The sequence below is a fragment of the Neltuma alba genome, unplaced genomic scaffold (assembly GCF_004799145.2).
Source record: "Neltuma alba isolate B1F8T4 unplaced genomic scaffold, ASM479914v2 tig00011574_pilon, whole genome shotgun sequence".
Taxonomy (NCBI): Eukaryota; Viridiplantae; Streptophyta; class Magnoliopsida; order Fabales; family Fabaceae; genus Neltuma; species Neltuma alba.
Genome location: NW_021636228.1, coordinates 454,079 through 470,612, shown reverse-complemented (window position 1 = coordinate 470,612; position 16,534 = coordinate 454,079). Strand labels below are relative to the sequence as shown.

At 33.7% G+C, this 16,534-nt stretch overlaps 2 protein-coding genes across 2 annotated transcripts; one reads left to right on the top strand and one right to left on the bottom strand.

Moving 5' to 3' along the window:
- Positions 1 to 1,416: 1,416 nt before the first annotated feature.
- On the bottom strand, positions 1,417 to 7,121 carry LOC114715096 (large ribosomal RNA subunit accumulation protein YCED homolog 1, chloroplastic-like). Its single transcript, XM_028899898.1, has 6 exons — positions 7,017 to 7,121; positions 6,809 to 6,913; positions 6,578 to 6,719; positions 5,298 to 5,393; positions 4,638 to 5,160; positions 1,417 to 1,918 (listed from the first exon to the last, which is right to left on the bottom strand). Exons 1-6 carry the CDS (start codon positions 7,119 to 7,121, stop codon positions 1,510 to 1,512), a joined length of 1,380 nt encoding a protein of 459 aa, XP_028755731.1. The 3' UTR covers positions 1,417 to 1,509.
- Positions 7,122 to 15,279: 8,158 nt separating this feature from the next.
- LOC114715094 (ethylene-responsive transcription factor ERN2-like) lies at positions 15,280 to 16,534 on the top strand. The gene has a single exon (XM_028899897.1). It carries the CDS (start codon positions 15,332 to 15,334, stop codon positions 16,448 to 16,450), a length of 1,119 nt encoding a protein of 372 aa, XP_028755730.1. The 5' UTR covers positions 15,280 to 15,331; the 3' UTR covers positions 16,451 to 16,534.

The window sequence follows — 16,534 nt, the reverse complement described above, 5'->3', positions numbered from 1 at the left end:
TATTAGTATAAAATAAAGTTTGTAAAGTAAGCAAACTAATATAAAAAGAATTAAAATAATAAAAAACAGTCTTTAAAAATAACATTAAACTTATGGAGCGAAATAAATAATTGAAGTATCATTGAAAGAGATACTTTGTATAAAACTAAATTAAAAGTGCATTTGAATCAAACAAGAGTGATCTAGTTGGTAAGGAATCAACTTATAATTTATAAAATAGTGAATTCGATTCCACTGATAATGTGAGGACCTTGTTGGTAGGTGATCTGTAAGTATATTTGTAAGTGCTATCTGAACTTAAAAGTATGTCCTTGCCTTTGTAAGTTCTCAGGATTCCGCAAAAATATATGCATATATATATCATTAACATATACTATCCTAATTATAAAACTTTATTTTCAGAGATGGTATTTTTAAAGCACATGTCTTAGTCAAAAACGAAAGCTCAATTAATGGCGGTACCGTGTTGAGCAGTTTATAAAATTATTTAAAGCATCCCGGGGAGAAATATATCTTATAAAAGTTTGAAAACATAAAATAAAGGCGCACGGGTGGGCTAGTTTGCATGGATATGGATGAAAACTTCCCAACTTTGATTATGACCGGAGGCTGTCTCTAAAATTTGTTTGTGATTCATCAAGCTTCCTCTTTTTTGGCCAATAATTCAGAAAGCTCACTTGAATGTGACGTTGGATGAATTATTAGTATTTAAGCAAGGTTTTCATATTTAAATAAAATATCACTATGCCCTAAATATAGTCACTTATAGTATATTTATTTTTTTAAAAATTTTACTCTTATTTAATTCTCATTGGAAAGAGAAAAAGAAAGGAGAAATATGATAATGATTTGCAAATATATAGAGAGAAAGAAGGGAATTATTAATGAGAATAAAATTGAAAAATCTCAATTTAATACATTCCTTGATATGTGAAAATGGACTTTGTTACCAACAAATGAGCAAGTGACTTATATTAAGAATTACTCTTAAACTACTAGTATTTCACGAGTTCTTGGCAGTGTCAAATATTTATTAAACACTTCTCAAATTGTTAAAATCATTACAATATGAGCTCTTGGCTGACTGTTGTTGATATTAAGAGCTTTTAGTTCATACGGCACATTACACCTTCTTTAATCAAATTTTATAACATCTGATTCATCTCTCTCATATGTTGTGAACTAAGAGAAAAGAAAAACAATAACAAGTCTTTTTCCTTCTATCTTCACGCAACGCCCTTCATTCCATTTTATTGTATTCCGGATAACATTCGGACATTTTATATTCTTTTCATGACAGTTTTAGTTCCCATTCCAAACATGAGTTATATTAAATAAATCCATCTATACTCAAGAAGTTGAAATAAAGTACCGAAACCCTCCTATGTATTAATGGAAAACTGCATTAATTTCTACTCATTATAGAAATTTCTCCAGAATAACTAATGACATTATCTTCAAAGATTAATTAAAAAAACTTACAAAGTGAAACACAAGCTTCCACCTACCTTATCGCTGCAACTGCTCTTTCAAATTCCCAAGAGGGCCTAAGCCTTTTTCTTTAGTTTCCTCTCTGCTACAATTGCAACTGCTAGTATTCAGATTCGTACCACATTTCAGGCACAACCCTTTACATCTGGGATCACAGATAGCATTAATGGTAATCTCAAGATGTATCCTGTCTCTTATGTTCTTAGAAATGTCAATTTCTTTCTTTTCAGGAGGAAAATGCAGCCGATCATCTAAGTCAATCAACGCATCATTGTCATCATCCTCGTCATCATCTTCTTTATCATCGTTGTAAATGTCTTTCCCATATAAAACACCCAAGTCAATAGTCTCTGGTTCAGCGACCGGTTCATCAGTGAGCAAGAGGCAGAATTCAGAGAATATACCCTCAGCAGCTGGCTGACCACACCTTCAATTGAACAATACATTCAAACAAGCTATTTGATGAAAGAGGAAGCAGAGAGGAAGTACAGAAAATAGTTTATGCGGTTCACCGCGCCAATGATAAAATACTCCAGGGCTCTGCTACTTAATATACATTCAATGAATTTGTGGAACATTAAGAAACTAGAACCTGATATATTTCATAGCTGTACTCGTACGAGGTTAATCTACCAAAAGCAAACACATGGTCTTCTCTCTTTATCTTTTCGTATCTTCTTCAATCTACAATTCGAGCCTATTTTTTTGCTCTTTTGGCGACATGATGAAATGATTGGTGTGATTATCTAGGCCGGTCTTAGTCAATCAGTAAACTCTACAACATACAAGACAGTTACGTTACGCAGCTTTCAGTCACTCAAGGGAAAATAACTTATCAAATCGTGCAGACTCATGTTTATTTCAACCATCCAAGTCTTTACAATATTGTTACACCCAATGAAGAGTTAGCCTTGACCAATTACCTGGTTAAGGGTGTATGAAATCAAAGGTTTTATAAACGAACCAACCACATCTGTTCAGTTCAGGGGTAGGAGACGCGGGTCGAATAAATATGTATTCATATATGGAGATCAGAAAGCTGCTTCAGGATGTATTAAAACTAGAGAAGATAGTGTGCTCAAACAATATAAAAACTAAGATTTACCTGAATTTTCATTAAAAGCAGTAACAGGAGACCACAAAGAGAATATAAAATGTTGAGAATGAACCATTAGACCCCAAGAAAAATTGCATAACATGTTGAGAAGCCAGGAAAGATGTCAAGCCAAACGAAACAGAGGGGGCCAACAAATTTCAGGATTTAAAACTTCTTCAAGGGTATTGCATGCACTATGATCGGAAGGGAAGCATTATTATTTATTGTTGCCACTTGAAAGATTTCAAATTCCTTAAAAATTTCAACATTTCATGGGTTAGTAGCCAGCTGCTGATCACCTTGTGCACGTCAGTTTGAGCTTGCATGGGGTGTCAATGAATTTTAGTTACACCCATCTTTGACCCCAAAAAAGGAGAAAAGTGAAAAAAATACAAGTAATGAAACAAAGAAAAAGTACTCACGCCTAAAACCTTTCTACAGGTTTAAAATTTATATGCTCAAGGTTCCCAGCGTCAGCTGCTAAACTTAAACCAGCACCGTGACTTGCCAGGGAATAAAATAAGACATCCATATGCCTAATACCTAAATATAATATCCAGTAACATTACCAATTGAAAAATAGAACCATAGCTTGTTGCATTTTTCAGCACTATTATTCCAGTTCTCATTGACAGACAAACAACCAACTGAATCATCTAATCGTAATTTACAATGAATCAGTGCAAGTTGTATGTTTCATGAGGTAGTGCAAAAAAGCATTCAAAAAAGTTATTACTGAAAAGAATTCAGAAAAAGAAGTTGTTAACAGTGTCATCAAATCCACCTGAGAAACACAAAAAACAGAGGCAGCAAACCACAGGTTTAAAACATAACTCTAGTGTATTCTTTTTTTATTAAAAAAAAAAAAAAAAACCATAACTCTATCAATCCTATAGCCCACTAAAGTAGGCTAATACCTTAGCTTTTTCAACCTCAATACAACTTCCTGAATCTAGCCTCTGTTAATGGCGTGAAAGATTGAAGATAACTTCAAGACATTTGTCAAAAATCAAAGGAAGAAACAAAGACATATGTCGAACATCATCCCAAGCCATTCCTTATAATTCTTAAGCTTACTTTTAAAAAAAAAAAAATCTTACCAGCACTACTGATAGGCCAAATAATATATACCTAACCACAAATGGTTAAAAATATAACTCTATCATTCTATGAGACACAAAAGTTGGCTAATACCTTATTTTTCCCCACCAATAATTACAAAAACTCCTTCCTCAATCTAACCTTTGATCTTGGCATGAGAAATTGAAGATATCTTCAAGACATATGATGATTAAAATAACACCAATTGAAGTTGCACTTTTCCAAAAGGATCAAATAAAGACACGCGCGCGCGCACACACAGAACGTCATCCTAAGCCATCCCTTGTAATTCTTAAACTGCCTTGCAAAATAAAAGAAAATTTTTCAAAAATGATTAATAGACCAAATTGGATATAAACTATGTTGCCACTTTATTCAAGAGTTTTTTCTTAAACTAAGAAAATAAACAAAATTTTCGTTTTCCTCATAATTACCTAAACTGAATTGCCTTTGTGGTTTATTGCCTGAAGTTAAAAAGTTAAAAAAGGAGAGATTGAGCAAGGGCAGGGGGCCAAATATATTATCTAAACACCTAATGTTAAGCTCAGAATGCAGAATAAATTTTGACATAATCTACAAAGGACTTCAATGACCATTCTTGCTCACATTTCAATCCCCCAAAATCAAGGCCAGAATCGAATCATAATCCCAAGTTGATTTTTCACACCAGACTAAGGAATCCTCATTCCCACTGCATAAAGGCTGGAATGGAATCACCATTCAGTTAATCAAGTATGCTCCATGATGCATAAAAGAACTTTACTACAATGAAGAAGGTCATCAAGCAGCAGCAGCAGAGAGAAGCAAATATACAATTTCAATAGAGTATAGACACTAAGCTTTTAAGACCTGAAAAAACATTTATAGCAGAGTAAATCGGAGATGGGCAAACATACAAGTAAAGCCCCCATATTTGTATAAAAACAGGATGAGTTCAAGAAGGCAATACCTATTACAACCAAGAGTGATGACAGATTTTACAATCCCATCAAGCCTCAACTTTTTTTTCTTTCTGGTCACATCTATGGAGATCTGAACGGGCGTCCCATGTGGATAGTCCTTCACAGCTTTTGTAACACGCAATCCCATAACAGAAGCCCTAGATTTAGAGATATCAGTTGAAAGTTTTCCTAGACCTAATCTTTCCAAGGTAGTGCAGTACTCAAGATGAGAAATTGACGAATTTCTCTTGTATATAACTGCACCTTCCCATGGTGACCCTGTATCTTCAAGGTCTTCTTCATCATCCAAATCCAAGGATATTGTGCTTTCTTGAGTAAATGATTCATTACGAGCTCCCTTGCATCTAAAAGCATACTTACGAAGAATATTTCGTACATTTCTGATGTTGGGAAGGACATTTTCGGTCGTACAACACAGAACTGTTCTATGTTGCAAGGGAGTGTATGAAACATATGAAGATTTCTTATGGAAATCCAAATTATATATTTTACATCGAGTAAAATGCCAAGCTGCAGTAGAGGACGATGGGAATACAAGTGACATTTTAGTTTCTCGTTTCAGTGAAGGTAAGACCTAAACCATAAAAAATGTTATACAGTATTCAGAAAATTGTACAAAAAGCAAGAGGAATGATGTCAAATTGCACCTTCAAGATATGACGAAGACCGCAGCTTTCTCTGCGACCATGCAAGATAGCTCACACAATTTGAACTTATGTGAAGCAGAAAACAGGCAACGAATTCTACAGGAAATCAAAAAGTGAAAATTAGTCGCCACAAGGTGCCGTGACTAAGTGAGAATGACAAATAGTACGATTAATTAGCAACAACTTAAAAAACAGGGAAGCAAAAGTATTCCCTTTAAAACAAGGAATTCAATCAGGACAATGCAACAAACCCAAGTGAAAACAAAAAACCCACAAAAATTATGGTGAAGAAAAAACAAAACAGAGCGAGAGTCCAAAGGGCAAAAACAGAGAGAGCCTTTTTGTGCTCTTCAAATGATGGAAGTGGAAGAAAATTTCTGAAACTAGCAAAGCAGCTGTCGAAAGGCAGAAACAATAAGCGAAGAAAAGTACTAGGATTCTATGATTGGGATCTGTAGGGAGATAGTTCAGATAAAATAACTCACATGACCAAGCTAGCACGTCGCAGGCAGAGACAGCAGAGACTAGAGGCGATAGCACTGAGAAAGTCGGGGATAAAGAATAGCCCTTGCCGTCTACCTCCTCTTCCTCCCGTCGACCGCACAGAACGACGTCGTTTAAAATGTCCCCAGGTCACCCGAAAAAGGCTTGAGCTGCAAATAGCTAAAACAAATAAAGAAAAATAGAAAATAACTTTCCTTAACATCCTTCTAGATAGTTTAGCAAGATAATAAAATGGATGATTAATTATTAATCAATAATTAACAGTTAACTATAGATTGTAAATGAATAGCTATAATGGACTCTCATGAAATCCAAAAAAATACGTGGCTATACTAAATAGCATAATCCTTTTTTTTTTTTTTGCCGACATAATCCATTATATATTTTATGGATATATTTATAATTTTATATTTATAATTAAAATTTTTTCACATTACGTTATTTTTTTAATAAATTCTTGTGAAAAATTAAACGCCCAAAATTAAATCTCTAAGTTTGTTTCTAACTCAAACTTTATACACACACTCTTCTGACCTTTAATATAAGACATGATTAATTAATTTAAATAAATTAAATATATTAATTAAATTAGTTAATCTGGTAATTTTTTTAAAAATACTCTAAGTATCTTTTTTAATTTCCTCCTCCTCTTTTCTACTTGATTATTTTTGAGAAAATATTAATAGGATTAATTTTAAAAAAAATTGACAAATATGTAAAATATATCTTATATACAAAACTAATACCAACTCCTCAATTAGGTCTACATCAAGAACTGGACAGGTATCTGCACATTCCCAGATACATTGAAAATCTCCAAGAATAATCAGCTGTGTTGATTTGAGTTTCAGCACGGACGATGCTTAAAGACCAGACATAATGAACGGTGATCTTTCTCAAAGCGAGTTGATACTCAGTCTGCAACAAAGTATAGATATGTCCAAGCATACTGGCGAAGCCTCCCAACCGATGACACACTTTAACATTAACCTCATCAAACATAATACATTGGATCCCTCAAACTTGTCGTCCAATTTCATCTTTTGACCTAACTCCTTAGGCATATCATCCTTCCCACCTCTTGAAATTTCAACAGCAAACTTGTTATGACCCTTAATATTGATATGGTTGGCAAGAATTTCATTCATAACCCAAAATATTTAAATCCTGTTATTTATATGACAACCTCGTTACTGACGAATAACAAGTAAGTACATTTCTAGGTGTTCTTTCCCCTGTAAGTCCCTGATGAGCTCCCACGATTTGCTTCACACCTAAACTTCTCATCTGATCAAACAAATCAAGCTGAGGAGCTTCCATTTCCTTCTGTCATTTTCTCTGGAGTCTTCAAATGAACAATGTACATATCATATTCAGGACAGAAACTCCTCCATAATTTGTTGATTTTTGATGGTTCAATCACCTTGCATAACCTATCAGAAGTTGCAGTTATATATCACCACCAACATCATTGAACACTATTATTGTCCACATTCCCAGAATCTGTACCAACTCCACTAGCTCTAGCAAATTCCATGAAACTCAAAGATATTAACCTTTCTGAAAGACCTATAATGGGGAATCAACAGCCTTTTCTGTGAAGCAAGGAATGCAAGAGAGGAGTATGGCAAAAGAAATGGAATTTCACAATGAGAAGAATAGACAGTGCAATGAGTAACAGAATGAAGCAAACAAGACAAGGGCAGAGAGCTACCACAAAGCAAGAAGATTTTCTCTTCTCCACGGTGCGATGCTTGGCATCCATGTGATGCAAGGCAGGGAAGAAAATTTGACTGATAGTAAAAGGAAGACACTAAAAATCCAGTCTGAAACGGTCTCGTTTGTCCCAGAAACAGGGTCATTGATCTGCAATTTTCAAGGATGAGAACAAAGAGTAGAATTGAAGAGAAGAATTTGATTGAGTTTACATGCAAGTGTAGTGGTTGGAAGTGGATGGAAGGTAGAGTGGCAAAGGCTTTAGGCGACTGGTTGTTGATTGATTAAGAAGGATAAAACTTGTTCTCTAAGTAATTGTGTAAGTGAGGTTCAATCTTTCTTTCAAGGATTTAAGGTATACTTTCTCTATTCTTCCGTCTTTTTCGTTTGTTTGCCACTAGGATCCAAAATTTGTTGTTTCTCTCAGGCTCGCCCTCTAATTCATTGCATATTACAGGCCATAGCACCCGGTTATGGAAGCTGCCAACATTTCCAACTTTGTAAGAAAGACAAGCTTGGTAAGTACTATTCAATTCAAAACTGTATGGATAAGCAAGAGTTAGTTAATATAATATGGTAGAACCCCTATTTTTTTTATTCATTTTCATTTACTCCACAAATAATAATAGTTATTTTCATAATATTGATGCCGTGGTCACTACGTCAAAATCCGGGGTTTTATAACTAAAGCTAATTCTCTCTCTCGAACATAGAACCTGGCACTTTTCAAGAAAACTAAGGTCAATTCAGAGATGCTGGTAAAGTGATTTCATCATGAAAGGGTATTACCATTAGCCACCTACAGTACACTGTTGGGGATTGGGGGTTTGAATTTATTTTTTAAAATTGGAAAAGGGAGTTCAAGGAGAAAAAGGAAAAATATAAAAAAAATTAATACCATTTTTAATCTTTTAAATTTGTCTTCATTTGGATTTTGATTACTAAAGTTTTAAACTATAGATCTTGGTTCCTCAAGTTTCTTTTTATTTAAAATATTGGATCGTATAACTTAATAAAGACATGGACTATTTTGCCTCTTCAAAACCAAAATGTATGTTTTGAAACTTTAGAGATCAAAATTAAAATGAAAGCAAATTTGAGGGACTAAAAATTATATTAACCCATCAAAAAATTACAAATTTGTTAGAAGTGGCACCTGGAGCTACATGAACATAGATTCAAATTTTATAATATAAATCGAATATTTATTGAAACTTTTTGTCTTTATCATGCTCATGAGTCATGAGGAAGAGTGCATGCAAGTTGGACTTCAACCCAATCTGGAAGGATTTTGATTGGGTTTGAAAATGTGTTACTTAGATAACACCGTCGGCTGATTTCCACAGTACTTGGGTTTTATTGTTAGGTTGTTAATAATTTTTTACTTTAACAAATGTATAATCCAAAATAAAAAATAATTCTATAATCATCACTCAATAAGAAAATTAATTTATTAATTTTTAATATATAATTTAAAACATTAAATTTGTCCTGGCCTTGGTAATCTTGGAGCATTGTTTTTTTCTTCCTCATTTTCTATATAATATCTGGTGGACCAAGCTCTATTTTAAGATTTTAGCAAAACAAACCCACAAGTTAATGTTTTAGTAAAGTGTAAACATGGGAAGATGCTTTGGTAAAAAACAAAGAGATTAAGAAGAAACAGCTACCCGCTGAAAAGGAAATGACCCCTCGTCCATGGGTTCAGCTGGCGAAGGGGTCGGACACTCTTACCTAAGGGAGAGGGTTCGATCCTGGGGAGTGCTACTTTGTTGTGGCTCCAGTCGCGGTGCTGGGGGAGGCATCACCACAGCTAAGTGGAAGCGACCTCTTCTGGGGCTAAATTCCCATGTGGTTAATGCTCTTTAGCCAGAGGGAGGTGGAGGCATGTGTACTCTCCTACCTGGCCCGTAAAGTCGTGGAAACATGAGTTAGGTGCCCTGTCCTTGAATTGTGGGTGAGCTTGACCCCTTTCCTAAAATTTTATTACCAAAAAAAACAAAGAAAAGGAAATGAAAACGTTGTATATGGGATGACGACAGATGAATAATAAGCAGACAGACGATGCAGCTCTCGGTTTCTATGGGAGCCCTCCTATAATTCCGTCTCGATTCTCCTTTTATTTTAGGCAAAGGTGCGTGTTTAATTCTCTAACTTTACGTGATTTTTCAGTTTGATCTTTAATTTTAAAAAGGGGTCATCTCTTTAATTTTTTAATCATAATAAAGTTAGCCTCGCATAATAAATTTTTGTAATAATTATTACTATTTTAAAAGGTAAATTGGTTAAAGTATATATTTGGTCCTTTAACTTTGTGTAAAGTTTCAATTTGGTTCCTTACCTTTAAAAAGCATGCATTTGGTCATTTACCTCCTCTTCATCCTGTCGACCACACATAACGATGTTGTTTAAAACGCCCCAAAATCACCCGAAAAAGGCTTGAGCTGAAAATAGCTCAAAAACAATAAAGAAAATAACTTTCCTTAACGTCTTTCTATGTAGTCTAGCAACATAATAAAATGGATGATTAATTATTAATTAACAATTAACAGTTAACTATAGATTGTAAATGAATAGCTGTAACGGACTCTCATGAGATCCAAAAAAATACGTGGCTATAAATGGTAAATACTACTAAATAACATAATCCATTTTTTTTTTTGCCAACATAATCCATTATATATTTTATGGATATATTTATAGTTTTTATACTTTTAATCATAATTTTTAAAATTTATAATTAAAATTTTTTCACATTACATTATTTTTTTAATAAATTCGTATGAAAAATTAAACAGCCCAAATTAAATTTCTAAGTTTGTTTTCAACTCAAACTTTATATATATATATATATATATATATTTCTTTGGTTTTTAATGTAAGACTTGATTAACTAATTTGAGTAGATTAAAGATATTAGTTAAATTATTTAATATGATATGTCTTTTTCTAAAATATCCTAAATATCTTTCTTAACCCTCTCTCTCTCTCTTGCTCTACTACTTGATTATTGTTAGAGGAATATTAATAAGATTAATTTGAAAAAAATTGATAAACATCTAAAATAAATCCTACATATAAGACCAACATCAACTCCCTAATTGGTTCCTATATTAAGTACTGAGGAGTATATATATAAAATCCCGTCTTCATCTGCACCTTTTTAATGATCATAAACCTACTCTGTCCACTACGCTGAAACATTACCAAATACATTGAAAATTTCCAAGAATAATCAGCTGTGTTGATTTGAGTTTCAGCGTGGATGATACCTAAGACCAAACATAATGAACAGTGATCTTTCTCAAACCGAGTTGATACTAAGCATATTGGCAAGGCCTTCCAAGTGATGTACACTAACATTAACCTCATCAAACATGTTGAGCTAGCTCCTAAGGTATATCATCCTTCCCACCTCTTGAAAATTCAACAGCAAACTTGTTATGACCCTTAATGTTGATAGGGTTGGCAAGAATTTCACTCGTAACCCAAAATATTTAAATCCTGTTATTTATATGACAACCTCGTTGCTGATGAATAACAAGTAGGTACATTTCTAAGTGTTTTTTCGCCTGTAAGTCCCCATTGAGCTCCTACGATTTGCTTCACACCTAAACTTCTCATCTGATCAAACAAATCAAGCTGAGGAGCTTCCATTTCCTTCTCTGTCATTTTCTCTAAAGTCTTCAAATGAACAATGTACACATTATATTTAGGACAGAAACTCTTTCATAATTTGTTAATCTTTGATGGTTCAATCACCTTGCATAACCTATCAGAACATGCAGTTATATGTCACCACCAACATCATTGAACAATATTATTGTCCACATTCCCAGAAGTTGTACCAACTCCACTAGCGCAAGCAAATTCCATGAAACTCAAAGATATTAACCTTTCTGAAAAACCTATAATGGGGAATCAACAGCCTTTTCTGTGAAGCAAGGAATGCAAGAGAGGAGTATGGCAAAAGAAATGGAATTTCACAATGAGAAGAATAGACAGTGCAATGAGTAACAGAATGAAGCAAACAAGACAAGGGCAGAGAGCTACCACAAAGCAAGAAGATTTTCTCTTCTCCACGGTGCGATGCTTGGCATCCATGTGATGCAAGGCAGGGAAGAAAATTTGACTGATAGTAAAAGGAAGACACTAAAAATCCAGTCTGAAACGGTCTTGTTTGCCCCAGAAACAGAGTCATTGAGCTGCAATTTATAAGGATGAGAACAAAGAGTAGAATTGAAGAGAAGAATTTGATTGAGTTTACATGCAAGTGTAGTGGTTGGGAGTGGATGGAAGGTAGAGTGGCAAAGGCATCAGGCGACTGGTTGCTGATTGATTATGAAGGATAAAACTCGATTTCTAAGCAATTGTGTAAGTAAGATTGAATCTTTCTTTCAAAATTTAAGGTATAGTTTCTCTATTATTCCATCTTTTTTGCTTGTTTGCCACAGGGATCCAAAATTTATTGTTTCTCTCTGGCTCACCCTCTAATTCATTGAAGATTACAAGCCATAGCTCCCAGTTATGGAAGCTGCCAACATTTCCAACTTTGTAAAACAGACAAGCTTGGTAATATAATACGGTAGAACATTTATTTTTTAGTCATTTTCATATACTCCAAAAATAATACTACCTCTGGTCATAATTATAAGACTTCATTTGTAGTTTTACAAATGATGTCTTATAATTAGGACCGAAGTAGTAATAACTATTTTTAGAACATTGATACTGTGGTCACTAGGTCAAAATCCGGGGGCTTTATAACTAAAGTTAATTTTCTCTCTCAAACATAGAACTTAGCACTTTTCAAGAAAACTAAGGTCAATTCAGAGATAAAATACTGGTAAAGTGATTTCATCATGAAAGGGTATTACCATTGGCCCCCTGCAGTACACTGCTGGGGGCTTTGAATTTATTTTTTAAAATTTAAAAAGGGAGTTTAGGGAGAAAAAGGGAAAAATATATATAAGGTTAATATAATTTTTTATCTCTCAAATTTCCTTATTTTGATTTTAGTTTCTTAAATTTCAAACCATAGGTCTTGGTTTCTCAAGTTTCTTTTCATTTAAAATTTGGATCTAATAACTTAATAAAAGCCTAAACTATTTTGCCTCTTGAGGGATCAAAATTTATGGTTTAAAAGTTAAAAGATCAAAATCAAAATAAGGGCAAACTTGAAGGACCAAAGATTGCATTAAACCATTGGAGCTACAAGAACATGGATTTTAAATTTTATAATATAATTTGAATATTTATTGAAATTTCAGTCTTTATCATGCTCATGAGGAGGAGGGTATGCAAGTTGGACTTCAACCCAATCTCGTGGGATTTGGATTGGGTTTGAAAATGTGTTGCTTGGAATTTGAGCCCAATCCAGCCCAATGCAAAATAACACCTTCGGCTGATTCCCCCATTACTTGGGTTTTATTCTTATGTTGTTAATAATTTTTTTATTTTAATAAATGTGTAATCCAAAATAAAAAATAATTTTATAATTATCACTCAATAAGAAAATTAATTTATTAATTTTAATAAATAATTTAAAAATTAAGTTTGTTCTTGCCTTGGTAATCTTGGAGCATTGTTTTTTTCTTCCTCATTTTCTATATGATATCTGGTAGAGCAAGCTCTATTTTAAAATTTTAGCAAAACAAAACCACAAGTTTAATGTTTTAGTTTAGTGTAAACATGGGAAGATGCTTTAGTCAAAAACAAAGAGATTAAGAAGAAACAGCTACCCACTGAAAAGGAAATGAAAACGTTGGATATGGGTTGACGACAGATGAATAATAAAAAGACAGACAACGTAGCTCTCGGTTTCTATGGGAGACCCTCCTATAATTCCGTCTCGATGCTCCATTCATTTTAGGCAAAGGTACATGTTTAATTCTCTAACGTTACGTATTTTTTCAGTTTGATCTTTAATTTTAAAAAGGGCCAATATCTTTAATTCTTTGATCATAATAAAGTTAGCCCCGAATAATAAATTTTTATAATAATTATTAATATTTTAAAAATTAAATTTTACATGTTATTTGAGGGTGTTTTGTTAGCATTTAAATTTGAAAGAATTACGATAAGGTCCTAACCAAGAAAAATAATTACTAAAAAATTTTAATGACAACCGAAGCAGCTTGTAATAACAAGTTTTAAAGTAAAACATAACAACTTCTAGAACCTCTCTTCTTTTTTTTTTTTTGTAATTATGTTCCTTTTTTATGACCTCATTGTAATTTCTCTCTTTAAACTTTCAGCAGCACCTTTTTATTAATGGCATTAGGGTAAAAAAAATACTTTATAAAATTAAGAGATCAAAGTCAAATACTCTTCTAGTCCTATTTATGAATTATAAGTTACTTCCAATATGTTTCATTATAACTAACAAAAATTTTAAACCTCATTAATTCTCCCTTAATTTAACAAATTTATTCTTAGGTAGTATATATGTTTTCTAACGAATTGACTATCTATGCAATAATAAATTAGGGATAAAGTAATACATTTATGTTAAAATTTAATAGCATGACTTATAAATAGGACTAAAAAATATATTCTATCTCTATCTTATAAGATCATAGAAATAGTATGTGAAGTTGAAGGATTAAAAATCTACTTTTATTTGCCTTTATTGTAACATTTATCATCCAATAATAATAATGGATAACAAAATAAAATTGAGGGAAATAAAATTAGAGAAGGTCAAAGAAAAAGCTTCATCTAATCTTAATCCGCAGACCGCATTCTCATTCTTAATTAAATTATTTCATAATGACGTTTGAGCTAAGCATTAATATCACTCCCGGCTAATTAAGTTTCGTTTTATTCTTATTTATTTATATGTACTCTTAGTTGTCTTCTTGATGGCAGATAATAATTTTGTTTTTCAAATGGAGTCACCATTAATATTTTAATTGGATGCATACAACAAAAACAAGACAAACTTCTATGATCATTACAATTGTCGCGTCATAAGCACGAAGCAATCATCAATATCTTACAGTAATTAATTATATACCAATATCACTATGTTGTGTGTCTTTTGTTAATACACCTTAGCTTCATGTCGATATCCACAACACCGCCTGCAATAGCGATGTTATTCCAATTTTATATATCCATTAAGTAAGAGAATTGTTTTATTAGTTAAACTTTTAATGTCATTTTTTATATACAAATTCTTATCTCTTGTAATCATATTGTCATTTTCATTTTATTTCAGTTTAACTACCGATGCTTTTTGAACGGACAATTTATCACTTAATCATTATACATGTGTGCGAAAATTTTGACACATATCAACTACGATCTTGTACCAGGCCCAAAAGAAAAGGGGGGGGGGGAATTAAATGATTTCAAGATACAATTTAGCAATAATAAGAGAGAGCTAATAATAGAGGGCGTACACACACACCCACACATATATATATATTCTAACTAAACATCTTTTCATCATCTATATATACTGGGTCCGACAATTTTAATAATTAATAAAGAAATTCAGAACATAAAACTTTGTCTCACAACCATTGCCTGAACTTTCAGATTTAAAACGAAATCCAACAACAATGTTAACACAACGAGATAAATTAAATTAAAAGAAGGATGAATATATCTAGATATTGAAAGAACACGCACATTGTCATAGAATAATTAATTAAATCTCTAACCTTTGACATGTTCTTATCTGGTCCAGCTGGGCGAAGAACACCTACGCTCCATTAAACAAACCTCGTAAGCCTTAAGCCTAAAAAGTTCCATCTTTAGGCTTATATACGCACACACCCCACAACTAAGCTTGATCAAGAAACAACATGGCAGCATCAGCTGAAGCAAATAATAGGAACATGAAGGGAAGAAAGAAATCATCATCCAGAGGCCACCACCGGTTCGTCGGAGTTCGTCAAAGGCCGTCCGGACGGTGGGTGGCTGAAATCAAAGACTCCTTTCAGAAGGTCCGTCTTTGGCTTGGAACATTCGACACAGCCGAGGACGCAGCTCGCGCCTACGACACAGCCGCGCGTGCTTTGCGCGGCGCCAACGCTCGCACCAACTTCGACTTGCCGGATCCTTCTGCCCCTGGAGGCGGCAGCGGCGCCACCCAACACGGTGGCAGTTTCAGCTACAAGCCGGAGAATCTCGAGCCCTTCTCGTTCGAGGACACCGGAGGTGATCATGACCTCCTCGGAGCCCTCAAGGCCAAGCTACTTAATGACAAGGGAGAAGTCAGACTTCCTTCTCAATTATCTAATAATCATAGCTTAGTCTTCACGGGATTTGTAAACCCTAATAATAATCCTGGATTTTCAAGCACGTCTTCACCAGGCACAAGCAAAGGTGCGAAGAATATTCACACTGATAATAATAGTAATATCTTCATCTCAGATCACCATCATGGGGTTCCTATAGCAGCAAATGATTCTTCGGTGCCCTTAATGAATTCATGGTCCAATAACAACGAGACAGGTAATAACTACGAATTGCCTTGGCCTACAGGTCCTACACAGATCATGAACCAAGTTCCTGAAAATAATAGTTTGTTTGCATCTTCAAGTAATTCTCCAATGTGGCCACTATCTGGGGTCAACGTTATTGATCAGTCTACGATGAGTATGATGTATTCTGACGTCGATGTGGGAGACAAGAATAACCTTATTAACATCGACCAGAGAGAACATGATTCAGATAGATCAGTAGTCTTAGGATACTCTGATTGTAATAACCAAAATATGATTATGTATTCTGATAATCATGGGGCTTCAAATAGCAGAAGTAATGCTCAAATTGGAGGATTCGCCGAAGGGTTATGGACAACAACAGATCATCAGCAGCAGCAAGTTCTTGTGCAGTGTGACAATAATGGTAGTTGGTTTAGTTCGAATAATAATGGTGCGTGGGATCCTTTGCTTTTTATGTCGTCTGAATTCGGTTGATTGTTTTAATTTTAGAAGTCAAAGGAATTAAGCTGTATGTATATTGATTGTTCTTCGTCTTCAAATAATAATCATTCTTTTAAA

What these genes read in the sequence shown, in the direction of transcription:
- LOC114715094 (XM_028899897.1), top strand. Translation starts at nt 15,332, where the DNA reads ATGGCAGCATCAGCTGAAGCAAATAATAGGAACATGAAGGGAAGAAAG.
- LOC114715096 (XM_028899898.1), bottom strand. Translation starts at nt 7,121, where the DNA reads ATGGAAGCTCCTCAGCTTGATTTGTTTGATCAGATGAGAAGTTTAGGT. An exon ending in AATGTGCAGATACCTGTCCA is followed by an intron (nt 5,394 to 6,577) that starts GTTCTTGATGTA and finishes GATTTCCTGTAG; the next exon opens with AATTCGTTGCCTGTTTTCTG. An exon ending in GTCTTCGTCATATCTTGAAG is followed by an intron (nt 5,161 to 5,297) that starts GTGCAATTTGAC and finishes CCTCTACTGCAG; the next exon opens with CTTGGCATTTTACTCGATGT.